Genomic DNA, 26,421 nt, shown 5'->3' with positions numbered 1-26,421 from the left:
CAATAAATTGATATCAATTAATTGACGAAAAAATTGATTGTGTGTAGGGGCCTTAAGGATGTAAACACTTGGTGACTGAATATCACTTAGTAAAACAACAAAATTCAGACTTTATTTCATGTATCACATGGCTTAATAAATCGCAGGAACTTCGGAAATTCAAATTTAATGCAAAATCCTCTTTTTTTTTTTTTTTTAGTCGTGAAACGAGTTTCATTTCAGTTAATTCATCATCATCATCTCCTTCTACGCCTATTGACGCAAAGGGCCTCGGTTAGATTTCGCTAGCCGTATCTATTTTGAGCTTTTAAGTAAATGGAGAAGTAATGAAGTATTAACTGTGGCAATAAGCAAACTCTTTCACCATTTCAATTTATTGATTGATTGAGTTATCTAGCATCCCGACATTAAAATAGTTATTCAATATAAAAACTATATAAGAGGACTTATGTTATACCGTTCAACATAAAAACATTTGCCGCGAGTTTGAACTTTTGAAGTTCTATTGATTCAACTACCCGATTAAGAGTATCATTCCACAACTTGGTCACAGCTGGAATAAAACTTCTAGAGTACTGCGTAGTACTGAGCCTCATGATGTAAAAGGCCTGACTATTACAATTAACTGCATACCTAGTATTACGAACAGGATGTATACACACACACACACACACACACACACACATATATATATATATATATATATAATATATATATATATATATACATATATATTCAAATAAGCCATATATATTTTTGATATATTAATGTCTGGATTCTCTTAACGACCTCGGGATCAAAGCCCCAGGCGAAATCTCACAAAGACAAGAGCTTGGCTCCGGCCGGGAATCGAACCCTGGTCGGCAAGCTTATATAGACAGTGACTAACCCATTCGGCCACGAAGGAAGATAAAAGTCAATGACAATTCTACTATACTTATACCTGTCGAATTCAGGTATTTTGTACTTAGAATTGAAATCAACCCATCTTCACCATCGTAGCTAATCGGTAGTTTGTTACTTGGCATTCAATTAATGATAAATTTTGCACATTTTTACGTGTTTTTCATATTCAAATAAGCCATATATATTTTTGATATATTAATGTCTGGATTCTCTTAACGACCTCGGGATCAAAGCCCCAGGCGAAATCTCACAAAGACAAGAGCTTGGCTCCGGCCGGGAATCGAACCCTGGTCGGCAAGCTTATATAGACAGTGACTAACCCATTCGGCCACGAAGGAAGATAAAAGTCAATGACAATTCTACTATACTTATACCTGTCGAATTCAGGTATTTTGTACTTAGAATTGAAATCAACCCATCTTCACCATCGTAGCTAATTGGTAGTTTGTTACTTGGCATTCAATTAATGATAAATTTTGCACATTTTTACGTGTTTTTCATATTCGCCTGGGGCTTTGATCCCGAGGTCGTTAAGAGAATCCAGACATTAATATATCAAAAATATATATGGCTTATTTGAATATGAAAAACACGTAAAAATGTGCAAAATTTATCATTAATTGAATGCCAAGTAACAAACTACCAATTAGCTACGATGGTGAAGATGGGTTGATTTCAATTCTAAGTACAAAATACCTGAATTCGACAGGTATAAGTATAGTAGAATTGTCATTGACTTTTATCTTCCTTCGTGGCCGAATGGGTTAGTCACTGTCTATATAAGCTTGCCGACCAGGGTTCGATTCCCGGCCGGAGCCAAGCTCTTGTCTTTGTGAGATTTCGCCTGGGGCTTTGATCCCGAGGTCGTTAAGAGAATCCAGACATTAATATATCAAAAATATATATGGCTTATTTGAATATGAAAAACACGTAAAAATGTGCAAAATTTATCATTAATTGAATGCCAAGTAACAAACTACCAATTAGCTACGATGGTGAAGATGGGTTGATTTCAATTCTAAGTACAAAATACCTGAATTCGACAGGTATAAGTATAGTAGAATTGTCATTGACTTTTATCTTCCTTCGTGGCCGAATGGGTTAGTCACTGTCTATATAAGCTTGCCGACCAGGGTTCGATCCCGGCCGGAGCCAAGCTCTTGTCTTTGTGAGATTTCGCCTGGGGCTTTGATCCCGAGGTCGTTAAGAGAATCCAGACATTAATATATCAAAAATATATATGGCTTATTTGAATATGAAAAACACGTAAAAATGTGCAAAATTTATCATTAATTGAATGCCAAGTAACAAACTACCCAATTAGCTACGATGGTGAAGATGGGTTGATTTCAATTCTAAGTACAAATACTGAATTCGACAGGTATAAGTATAGTAGAATTGTCATTGACTTTTATCTTCCTTCGTGGCCGAATGGGTTAGTCACTGTCTATATAAGCTTGCCGACCAGGGTTCGATTCCCGGCCGGAGCAAGCTCTTGTCTTTGTGAGATTTCGCCTGGGGCTTTGATCCCGAGGTCGTTAAGAGAATCCAGACATTAATATATCAAAAAATATATATGGCTTATTTGAATATGAAAAACACGTAAAAATGTGCAAAATTTATCATTAATTGAATGCCAAGTAACAAACTACCAATTAGCTACGATGGTGAAGATGGGTTGATTTCAATTCTAAGTACAAAATACCTGAATTCGACAGGTATAAGTATAGTAGAATTGTCATTGACTTTTATCTTCCTTCGTGGCCGAATGGGTTAGTCACTGTCTATATAAGCTTGCCGACCAGGGTTCGATTCCGGCCGGAGCCAAGCTCTTGTCTTTGTGAGATTTCGCCTGGGGCTTTGATCCCGAGGTCGTTAAGAGAATCCAGACATTAATATATCAAAAATATATATGGCTTATTTGAATATGAAAAACACGTAAAAATGTGCAAAATTTATCATACATATATATATATATATATATATTTATATATATACATATATACTGTATATATATAATACACATATATACTGTATATATAAATATATATATATATATATATATACACACATATATATACTATATATATATAAACATTATTTATATATATATATACATATAAACATTATTTATATATATACATATATATATATATATGTATATACATTCATATATGTATATATATAAATAGTATATATATATATATATATAAATAAATATATATATATATACAGTATTTATATAATATATATATATATATATACATATATATATATAATATATGTATATATATATATATATAATATATAAATACTGTATATATATATATATACTATATATCCCATGTGAATGGGGATACCTTATGATTAAAAGCAATAGATGCGTGTTCTTGAAAGTTACATTTAATCATTTTTTTTTGCGATATATTCAATTATATGTTCTTATCTCGTTATCCTTAGCCTGATATACACCACTTACTTAAAGAACGCTTTCAAACTTTCTTTTGCATAGTTTATCTGAGTAACAGAGCATAGATTTATTCATTAAGGTAATAAGTGTCCACTACCCGTCAAAAATTACAGATAAATATTCATATAGTGCACGCAAACACAATACTCCCCCACCCCCCATCCACCCTCTCACCGTTGTAGCAAATGTTTTTATGTTGACCAGGCTGACATGAGTCTTTTTATAGTTTATATATGACATATCTGTTTTTGACGTTGTTAATAGTTTATATAGGACATATCTGTTTTGACGCTGTTACTATTTTTAGAATGATATATTGTTAATTTATTCTCATCATTTATTCATTTCCTTATTTCCTCTCCTCACTGGGCTATTTTTCCCCTTTTAGAGCCCTTGGGCTTATAGCATCTTGCTTTTCCAACTAGGGTTGTAGCTTGGCTAGTAATAATAATAATGGCTACTCCCTCCCCTTACCCGAGGGACGGGAGAGCTGAGCATATGTTTAAAGTGATTTAAGAAGAACATACCTTTAGAAGTTATTATTATCATTATTACTTGCTATGCTACAACCCCAGTTGAAAAAGCAGGATGTTACAAGCTCAGGGGCTCCAACATGGAAAATAGCCCAGTGAGGAAGGGAAAAAGGGAAAAAATAGAATATTTTAAGAACAGTAACATTAAAATAAACATTTCCTTTATAAACTATATAAACTTTAACAAAACACGAGGAAGAGAAATGGGATAGAATATTGTGCCCGTGTGTACCCTCAAGCATGAGTTAAAATTAATAGGGACACTCAGTGTTGGACAGACCTCCGCTGCGGCAGCTTATTTCTCGACCTTTTGCTCGACCTTGACCTTTGACCTTGACATGTATCAATTGGCGTGGATTTTCAAACCCTCAAATATGAACCAAGTTTGAAGTCTCTGTGACAAAGATGTCCAAATTTATGGCTGATTACGTAAATTGGACTTTTGCTTGTCAGCAACCTTGACCTTCCAAAATATAATAATTTCCAGCTTTTTACACAAGTTTCATTACTCTACGATTAAAATTGCGGCTAAGAAGCTGTTCACAAACAAATAAACACAAACACACAAAAACCAAACAAAAAAGGGGTGGAAACATAACCTTCTCCCATGCTTGTTGGCGGAGGTAATTACTCATTTGATTTTCATTCCTATAAGGGCGCTTAAATTGTTACGGAATAGATTTCAGCAAAATACGGTTTGAAACTGTAACCCCTATAAACACGCACCTGTAGTTTCAAAAACTACAGATTTCAGCAAAATACGGTTTGAAACTGTAACCCCTATAAACACGCACCTGTAGATTAAAAAACTACAGATTTCAGCAAAATACGATTTGAAACTGTAACTCCTATAGACACGTACCTGTAGTTTCAAAAACTACCCAGTTATAATTCTCCTCTGATTTATCGATCAATTTCTGATCTGTGGCTATCCCACCAGGAAGGTTAAAACAGCCAAGATCTACAGTCGTCCTCGTCGCATGGAAATAAAAAATCTAGGCACGCGTCAAGAATATGAGTTTAAAATATAGTCCCACTGCGTCGTATGTCAACGACGATGATACGTTTTGTTACTTTATGTAAATTCCTTTTAATATAGTCAGTTCAAGAGAGATAGTTTAAGACGTGGTAAAGATCTCTCTCTCTCTCTCTCTCTCTCTCTCTCTCTCTCTCTCTCTCTCTAACAAAATAGCTAATACATGGAACAGACTTCCAGTAGATGTAGTGAACAAAGTTCAGGAATAAGACTAAATAAAAAAACTAAACGTTTAAACTAATTCGCTCTACACAAGTGCAAAATCCTTGTAACACACACACACACACACACACTCTCTCTCTCTCTCTCTCTCTCTCTCTCTCTCTCTCTCTCTCTCTCTCTCTCTCTCTCTCTCTCTCTCTCTCTGTAGTCATTTCATTACATACAAAACGATTTTTGTATGAAAAATGCCTCGAGGTGTTAAAAGACACGCTATCTGCAAAGTTACGAATAATCCTAATCTTTCGTAAATTCGTACAAATACAAAGGTCCAAATCAAGGTTGGCTGCTTATTACAGCCAGTTTTCAAATCATGCCACTTAACTCTTTATCGTTCTCTGTTTACATAAAGTCTAATCATTATAAAAGTAAAAAAAAATACTTGCATAGTCAATTACTCTTATTGTTATAGATGTTTTAATATGTTTCATAACCAATTGAGTTACCAAAACAATGAATTTCTCACAGAAGTTACCAGTAGTGGAAAATAATCAAAGTATCGTTACGATCTTGAAACGTTACAACATAATCGTATACCTTTACTCATATTCAATATTCACTGAATGTCTACGACTTTCATGGCGTAAAGGATAATCGAACAAATGGCGTACAAAAGTCTCACAAGAAATAGACTTACCTGTGTCACTGATGTTTCAAAGGTTTCCTGCGGCCGACGAAGACTTCACTCAACGTATTTTCACAACATACGAAACATTTCCGGGTTAAATATAACATATCTGAGCTAAACTCGATGAAGTGATGCAGTGTCACTTTTTAATACATCAACCCCAATCCACGAAGGTACCGTAAAATTCAGGTATTCCATCGTCCCAGGATGTTTGGATACGAAACTGTAAAGTAAACACTGCAGTAGAGACGTCTGGTGACGCCTGACGGAAACGTCAAAATATACTTTAAACGCCCATAGCAGACTTAATTGCTAACTAAATGTAAATGAATTTACAAATTGATATATATATATATATATATATATATATATAAACCTACGCATTCTTAAGTTAGCTGTTCCCTTCTTGGGATTTGGTGTGAAATGAGTTTCCTCCATTATTTTATCACCTGTATTTCTAACTGCACTCTCCTTATTTGTGTTAATTTATTCTTTATTTCCCTTTCCTAAGATTTCTTAGGGCTTCATTATGCCACGTCCATAATTTTTACCACTATAATTACTACTATCACCCTTACCACAATGTCCAAACCATCCCAGTCTTCAAATTCCAAGCAACTTTCCCATGCTTCTGGACTCTCAAAGTAATTTTCCCCAGCTTCTGGACACAATCAATTTTCCCCAGCTTCTGGACACAATCAATTTTCCCCAGCTTCTGGACACAATCAATTTTCCCCAGCTTCATGACACAATCAATATTCCCCAGATTCTGGACACAATCAATTTTCCCCAGCTTCTGGACACAATCAATTTTCCCCAGCTTCTGGACACAATCAATTTTCCCCAGCTTCTGGACACAATCAATATTCCCCAGATTCTGGACACAATCAATTTTCCCCAGCTTCTGGACACAATCAATTTTCCCCAGCTTCTGGACACAATCAATTTTCCCCAGCTTCTGGACACAATCAATTTTCCCCAGCTTCAGGACACAATCAATATTCCCCAGATTCTGGACACAATCAATTTTCCCCAGCTTCTGGACACAATCAATTTTCCCCAGCTTCTGGACATAATCAATTTTCCCCAGCTTCTGGACACAATCAATTTTCCCCAGCTTCTGGACACAATCAATTTTCCCCAGCTTCAGGACACAATCAATATTCCCCAGATTCTGGACACAATCAATTTCCCCAGCTTCTGGACACAATCAATTTTCCCCAGCTTCAGGACACAATCAATATTCCCCAGATTCTGGACACAATCAATTTTCCCCAGCATCTGGACACAATCAATTTTCCCCAGCTTCAGGACACAATCAATTTTCCCCAGCTTCTGGACACAATCAATTTTCCCCAGCTTCAGGACACAATCAATATTCCCCAGATTCTGGACACAATCAATTTTCCCCAGCTTCTGGACACAATCAATTTTCCCCAGCTTCTGGACACAATCAATTTTCCCCAGCTTCTGGACACAATCAATTTTCCCCAGCTTCAGGACACAATCAATATTCCCCAGATTCTGGACACAATCAATTTTCCCCAGCTTCTGGACACAATCAATTTTCCCCAGCTTCTGGACACAATCAATTTTCCCCAGATTCTGGACACAATCAATTTTCCCCAGATTCTGGACACAATCAATTTTCCCCAGCTTCTGGACACAATCAATTTTCCCCAGCTTCTGGACACAATCAATTTTCCCCAGCTTCAGGACACAATCAATATTCCCCAGATTCTGGACACAATCAATTTTCCCCAGCTTCTGGACACAATCAATTTTTACCCAGCTTCTGGACACAATCAATTTTCCCCAGCTTCTGGACACAATCAATTTTCCCCAGCTTCTGGACACAATCAATATTCCCCAGATTCTGGACACAATCAATTTTCCCCAGCTTCTGGACACAATCAATTTTCCCCAGCTTCTAGACACTCCAAGTAATTTTCCCGAGCCTCTGGACACTCCAACTAATTTTCCCCAGCATCTGGACACTCCAACTAATTTTCCCCAGCCTCTGAACACTCCAACTAATTTTCCCCAGCATCTGGACACTCCAACTAATTTTCCCCAGCCTCTGAACACTCCAACTAATTTTCCCAGCTTCTGGACACAATCAATTTTCCCCAGCTTCTAGACACTCCAACTAATTTTCCCGAGCCTCTGGACACTCCAACTAATTTTCCCCAGCCTCTGAACACACCAACTAATTTTCCCCAGCCTCTGAACACTCCAACTAATTTTCCCAGCTTCTGGACACAATCAATTTTCCCCAGCTTCTAGACACTCCAACTAATTTTCCCGAGCCTCTGGACACTCCAACTAATTTTCCCCAGCCTCTGAACACTCCAACTAATTTTCCCAGCTTCTGGACACAATCAATTTTCCCCAGCTTCTAGACACTAACTAATTTTCCCCAGCCTCTGAACACTCCAACTAATTTTACCCAGCCTCTGGACACTCCAACTAATTTTCCCCAGCTTCTGGACACTCCAACTAATTTTCACCAGCCTCTGAACACTCCAACTAATTTTCCCAACCTCTGGACACTCCATCTAATTTTCCCCAGCCTCTGGACACTCCAACTAATTTTCCCCAGCCTCTGGACACTCCAACTAATTTTCCCCAGCCTCTGAACACTCCATCTAATTTTCCCTAGCCTCTGGACACTCCAACTAATTTTCCCCAGCCTCTGGACACTCCAACTAATTTTCCCCAGTCTCTGGACACTCCAACTAATTTTCCCCAGCCTCTGAACACTCTAACTAATTTTCCACAGCCTCCGAACACTCCAACTAATTTTCCCAGCTTCTGGACACAATCAATTTTCCCCAGCTTCTAGACACTAACTAATTTTCCCCAGCCTCTGAACACTCCAACTAATTTTACCCAGCCTCTGGACACTCCAACTAATTTTCCCCAGCTTCTGGACACTCCAACTAATTTTCACCAGCCTCTGAACACTCCAACTAATTTTCCCCAGCCTCTGGACACTCCATCTAATTTTCCCGAGCCTCTGGACACTCCAACTAATTTTCCCCAGCCTCTGGACACTCCAACTAATTTTCCCCAGCCTCTGAACACTCCAACTAATTTTCCCAGCTTCTGGACACAATCAATTTTCCCCAGCTTCTAGACACTAACTAATTTTCCCCAGCCTCTGAACACTCCAACTAATTTTACCCAGCCTCTGGACACTCCAACTAATTTTCCCCAGCCTTTGGACACTCCAACTAATTTTCCCCAGCCTCTGAACACTCCAACTAATTTTCCCCAGCTTCTGGACACTCCAAGCAATTTTCCCCAGCTTCTGGACACTCCAACTAATTTCCCCTAGCCTCTGGACACTCCAACTAATTTTCCCTAGCCTCTGGACACTCCAACTAATTTTCCCCAGCTTCTGGACACTCCAACTAATTTTCACCAGCCTCTGGACACTCCAACTAATTTTCACCAGCCTCTGAACACTCCAACAAATTTTCCCCAGCTTTTGGACATTCTAAATAATTTTCCCCAGATTCTGGACACTCCAACTAATTTCCACTAGCCTCTGGACACTCCAACTAATTTTCCCCAGCTTCTGAACACTCCAACTAATTTTCACCAGCCTCTGAACACTCCAACTAATTTTCCATAGCCTCTGGACACTCCAAGTAATTTTCCCCAGCTTCTGGACACTCCAAGTAATTTTCCCCAGCTTCTGGACACCTAGTCATTCCAACAATTGCTCATTCCCAGTGTTATCTTCACATCATTCTCCAACAATGAACATTCGAATTCTAATATCATACTTATCAAAATCTCTCCCAGTTTCTTTTCATGAGTCCATATTCTCGTTGCATTGAGTAGTAAAGGCTTTATGTTCATTCTAAAATCTGCCTATCTATCATGAAGGTGGGCCGGTTGGTTTAGATTGGACACCCTTACAGCGAAGGGGACCACGGGATCTTGTGCGAAGGCAACTCGAAAGTAATATACAAGCTTGTGAAAGTCAGATTATATCAAAACACAAAGGACGGACAGGATAGGATGATGATGGAAGGACAGCAGCATGACGACCAAGGCCGAAGAAGTTCTGTCGAGGGTGCCGCAAACCTGAGAAGGCCTTCCGAAACCCGGCTCCTCTTCAGTCCTAGTCCGAAAAGGACTATTGTCATCTATCATGAAGGATTGGATTCTGTTTATTGGAATAATCAAATCAAACTTACTATACACAGAATGGATAGTTATCGAAGTAGAAAAACAGAAAATATATACTGTCTGCTTTGAACAGTTCAGCTAAGGGTAAGAAAAAAACAAATAAAAATTGATTCAGTTTATTGGAGTAAAAAAAAATCCTTAGTACTAGATACATAACGATTAATCCTAAATTCATTGTCAATAATCGGTGCTGTTTTGGTATGCGATCTCATTTATGGCGTGATCTCAGAAATTATTCTAATGGTTCTTGCTTCGCCGTGCGCTCGCTTCGCTCGCATAAAAACATCATGCTCCGTATGTACTGGCAAGCGGTAATGTTGAGCTGCGCACGCTAACATCAATGATTGATTATTATTTCTTAGATAATTATTCTAGGTATATATATATATATATATATATATACATATATATATATATATATATAAATATATATATATATATATATGAATATATATATATATATATATATATATACATATATTTAATAAATGTAATGGTTCTTGCTTCGCCGTGGTGAAGTCAGATCGCATACCAAAACAGCACCTCACTAAGCTGACGGAGGTATTTCATTAGTTTCCCTATCGTGTTAAAACTACAACTATAGGTGTGTTCATCAAGAGTTAAAAAGTTTGTTTTCAGTGTCTGTTTAATTGTTAAATATAATCCTGTTTGTCGTATACATAAAAAAAGGCATTACTCACACATAAAAAGTAAAGGTTTATGATTATATCTCAGTCAAGATTTGTTTTATCACAGTAAGAAATTGAACTTTTTTTTTCATCTCGTTCTCCGAAACCGAACTACGTTGATAATGGAGGCCGATATTCCAGTCTCGATTGGGACGATATTTTTCTTTCTCTATCTCTTTCCAGGAATTTCTTTTCTGATTGATTTGCTTCGTCGAACATTCTTTGATCATAATCGGAGAGATGAAGAAGAGAGAGATATAGAAAATGAAAGAAAGAGTAAGGAACTTTGAACTATATTACAGGGTTATACCAACATGCTTTGTAAGCATCATGAATAACAGAAAAAAATACATAAAAACTATAGAAATGCATTCTGGAGTGTAAGGTGTCTGGAGTAATTTGAATTTCACTAAAACTGGTCTTCTTGGAGAAGGACACTCCAAAATCAAACCATTGTCTCTAGTCTTGGGTAGTGCCATAGCCTCTGTACTATGGTCTTCCACTGTCTTGGGTTACAGTTCTCTTGCTTGAGGGTACACTCGGGCACACTATTCTATCCTTTTTTTCCCCTCATGTTTTGTTAAAGTTTTAATAGTTTATATAGGTGAAATCTATTTTAATGTTGTTACCCTTCTTAAGATATTTTATATTTCCTTGTTTCCTTTCCTCACTGAGATATTTTCCCTGTTGGAGCCCCTGGGCTTATAGCATTCCGCTTTTCCAACTAGGGTTGTAGCTTAGCCAGTAATAATAATAATAACAATAATAATAATAAAACTGCTCTCCTATGTGAAGAACACTTCATAATCAAACCATTGTTCTCTAGTCTTGGGTAGTGCCATAGCCTCTGTACCATGGTCTTCCACTGTCTTGGGTTAGAGATCTCTTGCTTGAGGGTACACTTGGGGAGCACTATTCTATCTTGTTTCTTTTCCTCTTGTTATTTTGAAGTTTTTATAGTTTATATATGAAATATTTTAATGTTATTATTGTTCCTAAACTTCTCTTGCAGTTTTTCCTTATATCCTTTCCTGCATCCTGCTTTTCCAACTAGGGTTGTAGCTTAGCAAATAATAATAATAATAATAATAATAATAATAATAATAATAATTCTCCTTAAGAGAGATTAATTTACCTAACATTTAATTGGGCTCCATGAGGTAGGAGAAGAGTTGGAAGACCCAGGCCCACATGGCTGAAAACTATGAAACTTGAAGCAGGAGATTATGAATGGAGATGTATTGAATTAAAAGTTCAAGATAGAGACGACTGATGAAATCTAATTGAGGCCCTTTGCATCAATAGGCGTAGAATGAGATGATGATATATATCAGAGGTAACATTAAAATGCAGACCATGGAAATAAATAACTTTTCATTATTATTATTATTATTATTATTATTATTATTATTATTATTATTATTATTATTTTTATTACAGGATAAGCTATTACCATAGTTGGAAAAGCAGGATGCTATAAGCTCAAGGACTCCAACAGGGGAAAAAAATAGCCGAGTGAAGAAAAGAAAAAATGAAAATAAACAAGAGAAGTAATAAAAATAGAATTTAAGTAATGATTTTTTTTATGAGACTATTTGCACCAATTAGGCTAGTTCTATAATTACTTCATTAAGACTCACCAATGATATAACAAACGCTTTAAAAAAAAAAAAAAAAAAAATTCTCATATCAACTGCAAGTCTTGATATATGTCCCCTTTTCTCTCGACACATAACCCCCCTAACCCATCCACTCTCGATCTCTGTATGGCAAACACGTAAACAACCTCACGTTCTAGAGCTTATGAATGCGCCATGCGAGGAAGTGCCCCGTCACTTAGCAAAATGAGAAAAACCATTCGGCTGACACAGTGGAGACTGGTGGCCATCAGACTCTGGGGGCGACCATACTGGAATCTTTCGTCTGATTTCTTTTCTTTATATTACACTAAAACTGCTCCTCTAGGAGAAGGACATTCCAAAATCAAACCATTGTTCTCTAGTCTTGGGTAGTGCCACAGCCTCTGTACCATGGTTCTTCCACTGTCTTGGGTTAGAGATCTCTTGCTTATCCATTGTTCTCTAGTCTTGGGTAGTGCCAAAGCCTCTGTACCATGGTCTTCCACTGTCTTGGGTTAGAGATCTCTTGCTAAACCATTGTTCTCTAGTCTTGGGTAGTGCCATAGCCTCTGTACCATGGTCTTCCACTGTCTTGGGTTAGAGATCTCTTGCTAAACCATTGTTCTCTAGTCTTGGGTAGTGCCATAGCCTCTGTACCATGGTCTTCCACTGTCTTGGGTTAGAGTTCTCTTGCTTGAGGGTACATTAGGGGCACTATCATATCTTGTTTCTAGTTTCTGATTATCTACAAGTAACTGATATTATTATTATTATTATTATTATTATCATTATTATTATTATTATTATTATTATTATTATTATTATTATTATTATTATTATTATTATTATTATTATCAAATCCCTGAGAGCCATACTTCACTAAAAAAAAAAAATTATGAGTTTTAAAATATTGTCCTTAGTTGAGTATCAAAGCATTTAAAATCCCCTATCTAGATTGAGTTGTTGTTCACATTTATCGTTCGCAAATTAATATCTATCATCAAGTATTCAATGATATCCAAATCGCGTTATATGTAATCATCATCATCATCAACTCCTACGCCTATTGACGCAATGGTCTTCGGTTAGATTTCGCCAGTCGTCTCTATCTTGAGCTTTGAATTCAATACTTCTCCATTCATCATCTCCTACTTCACGCTTCATATTCCTCAGCCATAAAGGCCTGGGTCTTTCAACTCTTCTAGAGCCTTGTGGAGCCCAGTTGAAAGTTTGGTGAACGAGAACTTGAATCATGCAACAATATACGAAGGATTACCTAATATGTTTAGCCCCCCCCCCCCTCTCTCTCTCTCTCTCTCTCTCTCTCTCTCTCTCTCTCTCTTTTAATTCAAGATAATAATAATAAATACACCGAATAATCAACTAATTTGAATACCACGAATTTATTTACGAAGCGGTTTGTTACAATTGTTCGTACGTATTTTTATATATACTTGCTTTCAATCACCTATCACTATGATTGTTCAGTGGCTACTTTCCTCTTGGTAAGGGAAGAAGAGATTCTTTAGCTATGGTAAGCAGCTCTTGTAGCAGAAGGACAATACAAAATTAAACCATTGTGCTCTAGTCCTGGATAGTGCCATAGCCTTTGTACCATGGGCTTCTCTTATTTGAGGGACACTCGGGGACGCTCTTCTATCTTATTTCTCTTCCTCTTGTTTTGTTTAAGTTTTTTAGAGTTTATATAGGAGATATTTATTTCATTTTTCCTTGTTTCCTTTCCTCACTGGGCTATTTTCACGGTTGGAGCCCCTGGGCTTATAGGATCCTGCTTTTCCAACTAGGGTTGTAGCTTGGCAATTAATAATAATAATAATAATAATAATAATAATAATAATAATAATAATAATATAAATCTACTGAAGACTCCAGATATTCGTAACAGACACCCAATCCTCGAAACAAGTTATACCCACTTGAAATTATTTTACTTTCAATGATTTCTTCTATTAATCATCATTTCAATGATTTCTTCTATTAATCATCATTTCAATGATTTCTTCTATTAATCAACATTTCAATGATTTCTTCTATTAATCAACAGTAATGCCCTTGAAACACAATAAAACTGAACTCCTTCTCAAATGCTTTTTTTTAAGAGTTTATCAGTATCAAATAATCCCTTATGTAGAAATTGAGTACTGAAAGTGGACACGAGAAATCACAGTCGAACAAACGTATATAGTTTTAGACAGTACCAGACAATGTACGAATATTGAGCATATGTTGTTTACTGGACATTGAGTAGTTAAACTCTCAATGCAATATTAGATACAGAAGGTCCTCGACTTACAAACTTAATTGATTCCAAGAAGATGAGAAACTACCATTTATGGTATTTATAGACTATGAGAAAGCTTTTAATCATGTCAAAACTTCAGCAGGAATGAAAGCCCTTCAAGCTTTTAATCATGTCAAAACTTCAGCAGTAATGAAAGCCCTTCAAGCTTTTAATCATGTCAAAACTTCAGCAGTAATGAAAGCCCTTCAAGCTTTTAATCATGTCAAAACTTCAGCAGTAATGAAAGCCCTTCAAGCTTTTAATCATGTCAAAACTTCAGCAGGAATGAAGGCCCTTCAAACACAAGGAATAGATAAAACTAATGTTAGAACACTTGAAGAGAGAAAATTCTTATTGAGAAAGGAGTTGGACAAGGAGACCCCATCTCTCCTGAATTATTCACAGCATTCTGTGAATCATTGGAGGAATATCTAAAGATGATAGAGGATTTGAATAAAGACAGTCTAGATAAGCTTAACCTGAATTCCATGCCTATGATTACCAGCTACAGAAGGGAAAAGATATTCAAGTTTCATATGAAATAGATATCAGGTTATTACTAATGTCATTTTGATTAATGTATTAAAGTTTATAATATTTTCTATTATAGTATTTCTTTACCTTATCTTTGTTATTTTCAGTTGGATTTCTTTGTACCTCCCAATCTTTGTAAGTTGAATGTTTGTAAATAGAATGTTTTTGAGTCGAATCTTTGTAAGTTGAATGTTTGTAAATAGAATGGTTGTAAGTCGAATGTTAAATGTTGTTAAATCTAATGTTTGTAAGGTGAATGTTTCTGAGTCGAATCTTTGTAAGTAGAATGTTTGTAAGGTTAAATGTTTGTAAGTCGAATCTTTGTAAGTAGAGTGTTTATATGTCGAATATTTGTAAATCGAATGTTTGTGAGTTGAATCTTTGTAAGACGAATGTTAGTAAAGAGAATATTTGTAAATCGAATGTTTGTAAGGTGAATATTTGTGAGTCGAATCCTTGTAAGTAGAATGTTTGTAAAGTCGAATGTTTGTACGTCGAATTTTTGTAAGACGAATGTTTGTAAGTCGAATGTTTGTACGTCGAATTTTTGTAAGACGAATGTTTGTAAGTCGAATGTTTGTAAATCGAATGTTTGTAAATCGAAGCTTCGTAAGTTGAGGCCCTTCTGTAACATAACGACCAAGACGAATAACATCTACAAATGAATTAATCCTATTTGACACAAAGAAAAAAAAATAAATCAATAAATACCTTACTGGCTCACGTGAACACATCGAATCCAAAAACTATAAACTAGAAAAAACACAACGGAAGCGTTTCATGACAAAACGTATCGGGTAAAAATCCTCGCAGGGGAAAGTAACCACTGCGCCAGGTGAGCTCCGACTGGGAGGAGCACTTGGGCCCAAGATGGGGCGCCGTCCGTCGGCGCGGAACTGTAGCTAGGGCAGTATGGGCACTGGTAGGAACCACACACCTCACAGATGTCCAGGATAGAGAGAGGGGAGGCGTCTATCACCGTCGTTTGGAAGTGTTCTGCAATAATAATGATAATAATAATAATAATAATAATAATAATAATAATAATAATTATGATTGTATGCCAGCATATTTTACAGTTATTGATATTCAAGATTAAAAACCCCAGGAAAAATACTGATTCTTATCAAAAAAGAGAGAGAGAGAGAGAGAGAGAGAGAGAGAGAGAGGTTAGACACAGATCTTGTAGTTACCAGAGAGAGAGAGAGAGAGAGAGAGAGAGAGGGGTTAGACACAGATCTTGTAGTTAACAGAGAGAGAGAGAGAGAGAGAGAGAGAGAGAGAGAAGTTAGACACAGATCTTGTAGTTACCAGAGAGAGAGAGAGAGAGAAGTTAGACACAGATCTTGTAGTTACCAGAGAGAGAGAGAGAGAGAGAGAGAGAGAGAGAAGTTAGACACAGATCTTGTAGTTACCAGAGAGAGAGAGAGAGAGAGAAGTTAGACACAGATCTTGTAGTTACCAGAGAGAGAGAGAGAGAGAGAGAGAGAGAGGTCACCTTCTAGTCACCCACAATTCATTTGTCCTTTTTTTAAAAACTAAAGTACTTTTTATGACGCGAGAGAGAGAGAGAGAGAGAGAGAGAGAGAGAGAGAGACACAGATCTTGTAGTTACCAGAGAGAGAGAGAGAGAGAGAGAGAGAGAGAGAGAGGTCACCTTCTAGTCACCCACAATTCATTTGTCCTTTTTTTAAAAACTAAAGTACTTTTTATGACGCGAGAGAGAGAGAGAGAGAGAGAGAGAGAGAGAGAGAGATGATAATACCAGCTAGCTTTCATCCTATTACCAATTTCTCAAAAGGATACGAAGAATATTACTTACCCGGTGCAAATTGCTCGGAAATTGTCGCCGACCTGACAGCCGTGTGATTAGCGACGGGAAATCGCCTCTCAGTGACGTAATCGAAACACACCTTTTTGTCTCCAGGGATCTGGTCATTGAGAGAGAGGGAGAGAAAAATGGTCAGCTTGATTTTCACAGGGACTCTTTTACCCCCGAGGCCATTCTAATTCAAACATTATACTTCCATTCAAAACAACAGGGCATTCCATCTAATAACGGGTTTATGAATGACATATGCGAGGGACAGTGACATTGCCTTATCGAGTAGGACAATGCCCTAACTGACCATATATACATATCATCAGCGCCCAATTCCCCTCTCCATCTAAGCTAGGACCAAGGAGGGCCGGGCAATGGCTGCTGATGACTCGACTTTGCACATACAGAACTCATAAGCATCACGTCCAACACTTTTATACATACTGCACCATTAACCTTAATATTTTTGTGCTATTTCGCACTTCCTTGGCTCTTCTTTTATGGTACCTCTAGGTCTTCGTCTACGTCGATTGTCTCCCATTCTTTCCGTAAGAACAAACCATCTCAAAACATGCAGATTCATCCTTGGAGGTTACCTATTTCTCACTACCCTTATAATTCAGCATTTGCCACATATCAAGAACTTTAACAAATATTTTATTTCAGAGGCTTCAAATTTCTGATATACTCTTCTATACAAGTCTTCATTGAACTACCCAATCATCTGTATGTATGTATGTAAATATACTGTATATGTATGTATATACTGTATAAATACAAGTATATATATATATATATATATATATTATATGCATGTGTGTATCAGTATGTTTTAAACCGAATATCTACATGTTTGGTGAATCTCTATAGTGTCACCTCAAAAATAACATGTAAATGAAAAAATAAAAACACCTATACAATATACCATATAAACATTAAAATCCATTTGATATCATCCCTCCACGCCATGCGTACACTTAAAAAACCTAACTTTAATTGGAAATTCTCTGTAGAAATATACTGTTCCCACCCGTATTTCAGTAAAATACAGGCGACCGTAATTTTACCATACATTGTTATTATCTGTTACGAGTTGGTGACCTTACTATCACTCCTTAACATCAATATATCCGTTTTAAAAACGGTAAATACCTGGAAACATTTATTCCAGGATTTTTTTTACCATTTATTACGGCAAACTCTTAACAGTGTAATTACGTGATAAAACTGGATCTACTCCAGGATTCTTACCATTTTTACGGCAAACTCTTGACAGCTGGATCTACTCCAGGATTCTTACCATTTATTACGGCAAACTCTGTACAGTGTAATTACGTGACGGAACTGGATCTACTCCAGGATTCTTACCATTTATTACGGCAAACTCTGTACAGTGTAATTACGTGACAAAACTGGATCTACCCCAGGATTCTTACCATTTATTACGGCAAACTCTGTACAGTGTAATTACGTGACAAAACTGGATCTACCCCAGGATTCTTACCATTTATTACGGCAAACTCTTAACAGGGTAATTACGTGACAAAACTGGATCTACCCCAGGATTCTTACCATTTATTACGGCAAACTCTTAACAGGGTAATTACGTGACAAAACTGGATCTACCCCAGGATTCTTACCATTTATTACGGCAAACTCTTAACAGGGTAATTACGTGACAAAACTGGATCTACCCCAGGATTCTTACCATTTATTACGGCAAACTCTTAACAGTGTAATTACGTGACGGAACTGGATCTACCCCAGGATTCTTACCATTTTTACGGCAAACTCTTAACAGTGTAATTACGTGACGGAACTGGATCTACCCCAGGATTCTTACCATTTTTACGGCAAACTCTTAACAGTGTAATTACGTGACGGAACTGGATCTACCCCAGGATTCTTACCATTTTTACGGCAAACTCTTAACAGTGTAATTACGTGACGGAACTGGATCTACCCCAGGATTCTTACCATTTTTACGGCAAACTCTTAACAGTGTAATTACGTGACGGAACTGGATCTACTCCAGGATTCTTACCATTTTTACGGCAAACTCTTAACAGTGTAATTACGTGATAAAACTGGATCTACTCCAGGATTCTTAACATTTTTACGGCAAACTCTTAACAGTGTAATTACGTGATAAAACTAGATCTACTCCAGGATTCTTACCATTTTTACGGCAAATTTTTAACAGTGTAATTACGTGATAAAACTGGATCTACTCCAGGATTCTTACCATTTATTACGGCAAACTCTTAACAGTGTAATTACGTGATGGATTTGGATCTACTCCAGGGTTCTTACCATTTTTACGGCAAACTCTTAACAGTGTAATTACGTGATAAAACTGGATCTACTCCAGGATTCTTACCATTTTTACGGCAAACTTTTAACAGTGTAATTACGTGATAAAACTGGATCTACTCCAGGATTCTTACCATTTTTACGGCAAACTTTTAACAGTGTAATTACGTGATGGAACTGGATCTACTCCAGGATTCTTACCATTTTTACGGCAAACTCTTAACAGTGTAATTACGTGATGGAACTGGATCTACTCCAGGATTCTTACCATTTATTACGGCAAACTTTTAACAGTGTAATTACGTGATGGAACTGGATCTACTCCAGGATTCTTACCATTTTTACGGCAAACTCTTAACAGTGTAATTACGTGATGGAACTGGATCTACTCCAGGATTCTTACCATTTATTACGGCAAACTCTTAACAGTGTAATTACGTGATGGAACTGGATCTACTCCAGGATTCTTACCATTTTTACGGCAAACTCTTAACAGTGTAATTACGTGATGGAACTGGATCTACTCCAGGATTCTTACCATTTTTACGGCAAACTCTTAACAGTGTAATTACGTGATGGAACTGGATCTACTCCAGGATTCTTACCATTTTTACGGCAAATTTTTAACAGTGTAATTACGTGATGGAACTGGATCTACTCCAGGATTCTTACCATTTATTACGGCAAACTCTTAACAGTGTAATTACGTGATAAAACTGGATCTACTCCAGGATACTTACCATTTTTACGGCAAACTCTTAACAGTGTAATTACGTGATAAAACTGGATCTACTCCAGGATTCTTACCATTTTTACGGCAAACTCTTAACAGTGTAATTACGTGATGGAACTGGATCTACTCCAGGATTCTTACCATTTATTACGGCAAACTCTTAACAGTGTAATTACGTGATAAAACTGGATCTACTCCAGGATTCTTACCATTTTTACGGCAAACTCTTAACAGTGTAATTACGTGATGGAACTGGATCTACTCCAGGATTCTTACCATTTTTACGGCAAATTTTTAACAGTGTAATTACGTGATGGAACTGGATCTACTCCAGGATTCTTACCATTTATTACGGCAAACTCTTAACAGTGTAATTACGTGATAAAACTGGATCTACTCCAGGATACTTACCATTTTTACGGCAAACTCTTAACAGTGTAATTACGTGATAAAACTGGATCTACTCCAGGATTCTTACCATTTTTACGGCAAACTCTTAACAGTGTAATTACGTGATAAAACTGGATCTACTCCAGGATTCTTACCATTTTTACAGCAAACTTTTAACAGTGTAATTACGTGATAAAACTGGATCTACTCCAGGATTCTTACCTTTTTACGGCAAACTCTTAACAGTGTAATTACGTGATAAAACTGGATCTACTCCAGGATTCTTACCATTTTTACGGCAAACTTTTAACAGTGTAATTACGTGATGGAACTGGATCTACTCCAGGATTCTCACCATTTATTACGGCAAACTCTTAACAGTGTAATTACGTGATGGAACTGGATCTACTCCAGGATTCTTACCATTTTTACGGCAAATTTTTAACAGTGTAATTACGTGATGGAACTGGATCTACTCCAGGATTCTTACCATTTATTACGGCAAACTCTTAACATTGTAATTACGTGATGGAACTGGATCTACTCCAGGATTCTTACCATTTTTACGGCAAACTCTTAACAGTGTAATTACGTGATGGAACTGGATCTACTCCAGGATTCTTACCATTTTTACGGCAAACTCTTAACAGTGTAATTACGTGATGGAACTGGATCTACTCCAGGATTCTTACCATTTTTACGGCAAACTTTTAACAGTGTAATTACGTGATAAAACTGGATCTACTCCAGGATTCTTACCATTTTTACGGCAAACTCTGTACAGTGTAATTACGTGATAAAACTGGATCTACTCCAGGATTCTTACATTTATTACGGCAAACTCTTAACAGTGTAATTACGTGATAAAACTGGATCTACTCCAGGATTCTTATCATTTTTACGGCAAACTCTTAACAGTGTAATTACGTGATAAAACTGGATCTACTCCAGGATTCTTACCATTTATTACGGCAAACTCTTAACAGTGTAATTACGTGATAAAACTGGATCTACTCCAGGATTCTTACCATTTTTACGGCATATTTTTAACAGTGTAATTACGTGATAAAACTGGATCTACTCCAGGATTCTTACCACTTTTACGGCAAACTTTTAACAGTGTAATTACGTGATAAAACTGGATCTACTCCAGGATTCTTACCCTTTTTACGGCAAACTTTTAACAGTGTAATTATGTGATAAAACTGGATCTACTCCAGGATTCTTACCCTTTTTACGGCAAACTTTTAACAGTGTAGTTATGTGATAAAACTGGATCTACTCCAGGATTCTTACCTTTTTACGGCAAACTCTTAACAGTGTAATTACGTGATAAAACTGGATCTACTCCAGGATTCTTACCATTTTTACGGCAAATTTTTAACAGTGTAATTACGTGATAAAACTGGATCTACTCCAGGATTCTTACCATTTATTACGGCAAACTCTTAACAGTGTAATTACGTGATGGATTTGGATCTACTCCAGGGTTCTTACCATTTTTACGGCAAACTTTTAACAGTGTAATTACGTGATAAAACTGGATCTACTCCAGGATTCTTACCATTTTTACGGCAAACTTTTAACAGTGTAATTACGTGATGGAACTGGATCTACTCCAGGATTCTTACCATTTTTACGGCAAACTCTTAACAGTGTAATTACGTGATGGAACTGGATCTACTCCAGGATTCTTACCATTTATTACGGCAAACTTTTAACAGTGTAATTACGTGATGGAACTGGATCTACTCCAGGATTCTTACCATTTTTACGGCAAACTCTTAACAGTGTAATTACGTGATGGAACTGGATCTACTCCAGGATTCTTACCATTTTTACGGCAAACTCTTAACAGTGTAATTACGTGATGGAACTGGATCTACTCCAGGATTCTTACCATTTATTACGGCAAACTCTTAACAGTGTAATTACGTGATGGAACTGGATCTACTCCAGGATTCTTACCATTTTTACGGCAAACTCTTAACAGTGTAATTACGTGATGGAACTGGATCTACTCCAGGATTCTTACCATTTTTACGGCAAATTTTTAACAGTGTAATTACGTGATGGAACTGGATCTACTCCAGGATTCTTACCATTTATTACGGCAAACTCTTAACAGTGTAATTACGTGATAAAACTGGATCTACTCCAGGATACTTACCATTTTTACGGCAAACTCTTAACAGTGTAATTACGTGATAAAACTGGATCTACTCCAGGATTCTTACCATTTTTACGGCAAACTCTTAACAGTGTAATTACGTGATGGAACTGGATCTACTCCAGGATTCTTACCATTTATTACGGAAAACTCTTAACAGTGTAATTACGTGATAAAACTGGATCTACTCCAGGATTCTTACCATTTTTACGGCAAACTCTTAACAGTGTAATTACGTGATGGAACTGGATCTACTCCAGGATTCTTACCATTTTTACGGCAAATTTTTAACAGTGTAATTACGTGATGGAACTGGATCTACTCCAGGATTCTTACCATTTATTACGGCAAACTCTTAACAGTGTAATTACGTGATAAAACTGGATCTACTCCAGGATACTTACCATTTTTACGGCAAACTCTTAACAGTGTAATTACGTGATAAAACTGGATCTACTCCAGGATTCTTACCATTTTTACGGCAAACTCTTAACAGTGTAATTACGTGATAAAACTGGATCTACTCCAGGATTCTTACCATTTTTACAGCAAACTTTTAACAGTGTAATTACGTGATAAAACTGGATCTACTCCAGGATTCTTACCTTTTTACGGCAAACTCTTAACAGTGTAATTACGTGATAAAACTGGATCTACTCCAGGATTCTTACCATTTTTACGGCAAACTTTTAACAGTGTAATTACGTGATGGAACTGGATCTACTCCAGGATTCTCACCATTTATTACGGCAAACTCTTAACAGTGTAATTACGTGATGGAACTGGATCTACTCCAGGATTCTTACCATTTTTACGGCAAATTTTTAACAGTGTAATTACGTGATGGAACTGGATCTACTCCAGGATTCTTACCATTTATTACGGCAAACTCTTAACATTGTAATTACGTGATGGAACTGGATCTACTCCAGGATTCTTACCATTTTTACGGCAAACTCTTAACAGTGTAATTACGTGATGGAACTGGATCTACTCCAGGATTCTTACCATTTTTACGGCAAACTCTTAACAGTGTAATTACGTGATGGAACTGGATCTACTCCAGGATTCTTACCATTTTTACGGCAAACTTTTAACAGTGTAATTACGTGATAAAACTGGATCTACTCCAGGATTCTTACCATTTTTACGGCAAACTCTGTACAGTGTAATTACGTGATAAAACTGGATCTACTCCAGGATTCTTACATTTATTACGGCAAACTCTTAACAGTGTAATTACGTGATAAAACTGGATCTACTCCAGGATTCTTATCATTTTTACGGCAAACTCTTAACAGTGTAATTACGTGATAAAACTGGATCTACTCCAGGATTCTTACCATTTATTACGGCAAACTCTTAACAGTGTAATTACGTGATGGAACTGGATCTACTCCAGGATTCTTACCATTTTTACGGCATATTTTTAACAGTGTAATTACGTGATAAAACTGGATCTACTCCAGGATTCTTACCACTTTTACGGCAAACTTTTAACAGTGTAATTACGTGATAAAACTGGATCTACTCCAGGATTCTTACCCTTTATACGGCAAACTTTTAACAGTGTAATTATGTGATAAAACTGGATCTACTCCAGGATTCTTACCCTTTTTACGGCAAACTTTTAACAGTGTAGTTACGTGATAAAACTGGATCTACTCCAGGATTCTTACCTTTTTACGGCAAACTCTTAACAGTGTAATTACGTGATGGAACTGGATCTACTCCAGGATTCTTACCATTTTTACGGCAAATTTTTAACAGTGTAATTACGTGATAAAACTGGATCTACTCCAGGATTCTTACCATTTATTACGGCAAACTCTTAACAGTGTAATTACGTGATGGAACTGGATCTACTCCAGGATTCTTACAATTTTTACGGCAAACTTTTAACAGTGTAATTACGTGATAAAACTGGATCTACTCCAGGATTCTTACCATTTTTACGGCAAATTTTTAACAGTGTAATTACATGATGGAACTGAATCTACTCCAGGATTCTTACCATTTTTACGGAAAATTTTTAACAGTGTAATTACGTGATGGAACTGAATCTACTCCAGGATTCTTACCATTTATTACGGCAAACTCTTAACAGTGTAATTACGTGATGGAACTAGATCTACTCCAGGATTCTTACCATTTTTACGGCAAACTTTTAACAGTGTAATTACGTGATAAAACTGGATCGACTCCAGGATTCTTACCATTTATTACGGCAAACTCTTAACAGTGTAATTACGTGATGGAACTGGATCTACTCCAGGATTCTTACCATTTTTACGGCAAATTTTTAACAGTGTAATTACGTGATAAAACTGGATCTACTCCAGGATTCTTACCATTTTTACGGCAAACTTTTAACAGTGTAATTACGTGATAAAACTGGATCTACTTCAGGATTCTTACCATTTTTACGGCAAACTTTTAACAGTGTAATTACGTGATAAAACTGGATCTACTCCAGGATTTTTACCATTTTTACGGCAAATTTTTAACAGTGTAAATTTACTTACGTGATGAAACTGGTAAAACATTTTCCTAGGCGTCGACTTTGCATTCATCAGCTGAGGAATCTTGGTCCGGCGGACGTGGCTGGCGTGGTCGTTGGCCATCTGGATTTCGAAGAAATATCCGCTGGGATTCTCCACTTGCAGGAGGGCGGCATGGCTATTAGGCGATATGTCTGTGGCTAACCATCTGATGGGGGAAAACATGGTAGGTGACGTTATCGATTTATAGATTTTTTTTATTGTTATTGTTATTATCAATATCATTATTATTGCTAGCTAAGCTACAACCCTAGTTGGGAAAGCAAGAGGCTATAAGCCCAGGAGTTCCAACAGGAAAGAATATTATATCTAGCTAAGCTACAACCATAGTTGGGAAAGCAAGAGGCTATAAGCCCAGGAGTTCCAACAGGGAAGAATATTATATTTAGCTAAGCTACAACCCTAGTTGGAAAAGCAAGAGGCTATAAGCCCAGGAGTTCCAACAGGGAAGAATATTATATTTAGCGAAGCTACAACCCTAGTTGGAAAAGCAAGAGGCTATAAGCCCAGGAGTTCCAACAGGGAAGAATATTATATTTAGCTAAGCTACAACCCTAGTTGGGAAAGCAAGAGGCTATAAGCCCAGGAGTTTCAACAGGGAAGAATATTATATTTAGCTAAGCTACAACCCTAGTTGGGAAAGCAAAAGGCTATAAGCCCAAGAGCTCCAACAGGGAAAATTATTATTATTATTATTATTATTATTATTATTATTATTATTATTATTATTATTATTATTATTAGCTAAGCTACAACCCTAGTTGGAAAAGCAAGATGACCTTATGGATTATTATTATTATTATTATTATTATTATTATTATTATTAGCCAAGCTACAATCCAAGCTGGAAAAGCAAGATGCTATAAGCCCAAGGGCTCCAACAGGGGAAAACTAGCCCAGTGAGGAAAGGAAATAAGGAAATATATAAACTTCTAGAGGAGTAATAACAATGAAAATGAAATGTTTTAAGATCATTAACAACATTAAATTAGATCTATTGTATATAAACTATAAAAACTTCATAAGCTAAAACCCTAGTTGGAAAAAGCATGATGGTATAAGCCCAAGGGCTCCGACAAGGAAAAATAGCCCAGTGAGGAAAGGAAATAAGGAATTGAATAATCTAAAAGAGAAGTAATGAACAATTAAAATATTTCAATAATAATAATAATAGTAATAATAATAATAATAATAATAGTAATAATAATAGTAATAATAATAATAATCTTTATTTCAGCAAAAGCCATACACAGAACTACAATAGGGGTACAGTAATGTGGCACTTATGAGCAC

At 36.6% G+C, this 26,421-nt stretch overlaps 1 protein-coding gene across 1 annotated transcript in view; it reads right to left on the bottom strand.

The window, feature by feature from the left end:
* Positions 1-15,571: 15,571 nt before the first annotated feature.
* The window catches only part of LOC137650466 (CD109 antigen-like), an 87,834-nt gene continuing 76,984 nt past the window's right edge, over positions 15,572-26,421 (bottom strand). The window contains exons 30-32 of the mRNA XM_068383690.1: positions 25,093-25,276; positions 16,962-17,070; positions 15,572-16,135 (exon numbers count right to left, since the gene is read on the bottom strand). Of these exons, the coding sequence (XP_068239791.1) occupies positions 15,918-16,135; positions 16,962-17,070; positions 25,093-25,276 (511 nt within the window). The 3' untranslated portion in view covers positions 15,572-15,917. The remainder of the gene's footprint in view (positions 16,136-16,961; positions 17,071-25,092; positions 25,277-26,421) is intronic.

This window comes from Palaemon carinicauda, chromosome 12 (genome assembly GCF_036898095.1).
Source record: "Palaemon carinicauda isolate YSFRI2023 chromosome 12, ASM3689809v2, whole genome shotgun sequence".
NCBI lineage: Eukaryota > Metazoa > Arthropoda > Malacostraca > Decapoda > Palaemonidae > Palaemon > Palaemon carinicauda.
The sequence above is the reverse complement of the archived record's forward strand: the minus strand, read 5'-3'. Positions and strand labels throughout refer to the sequence as shown.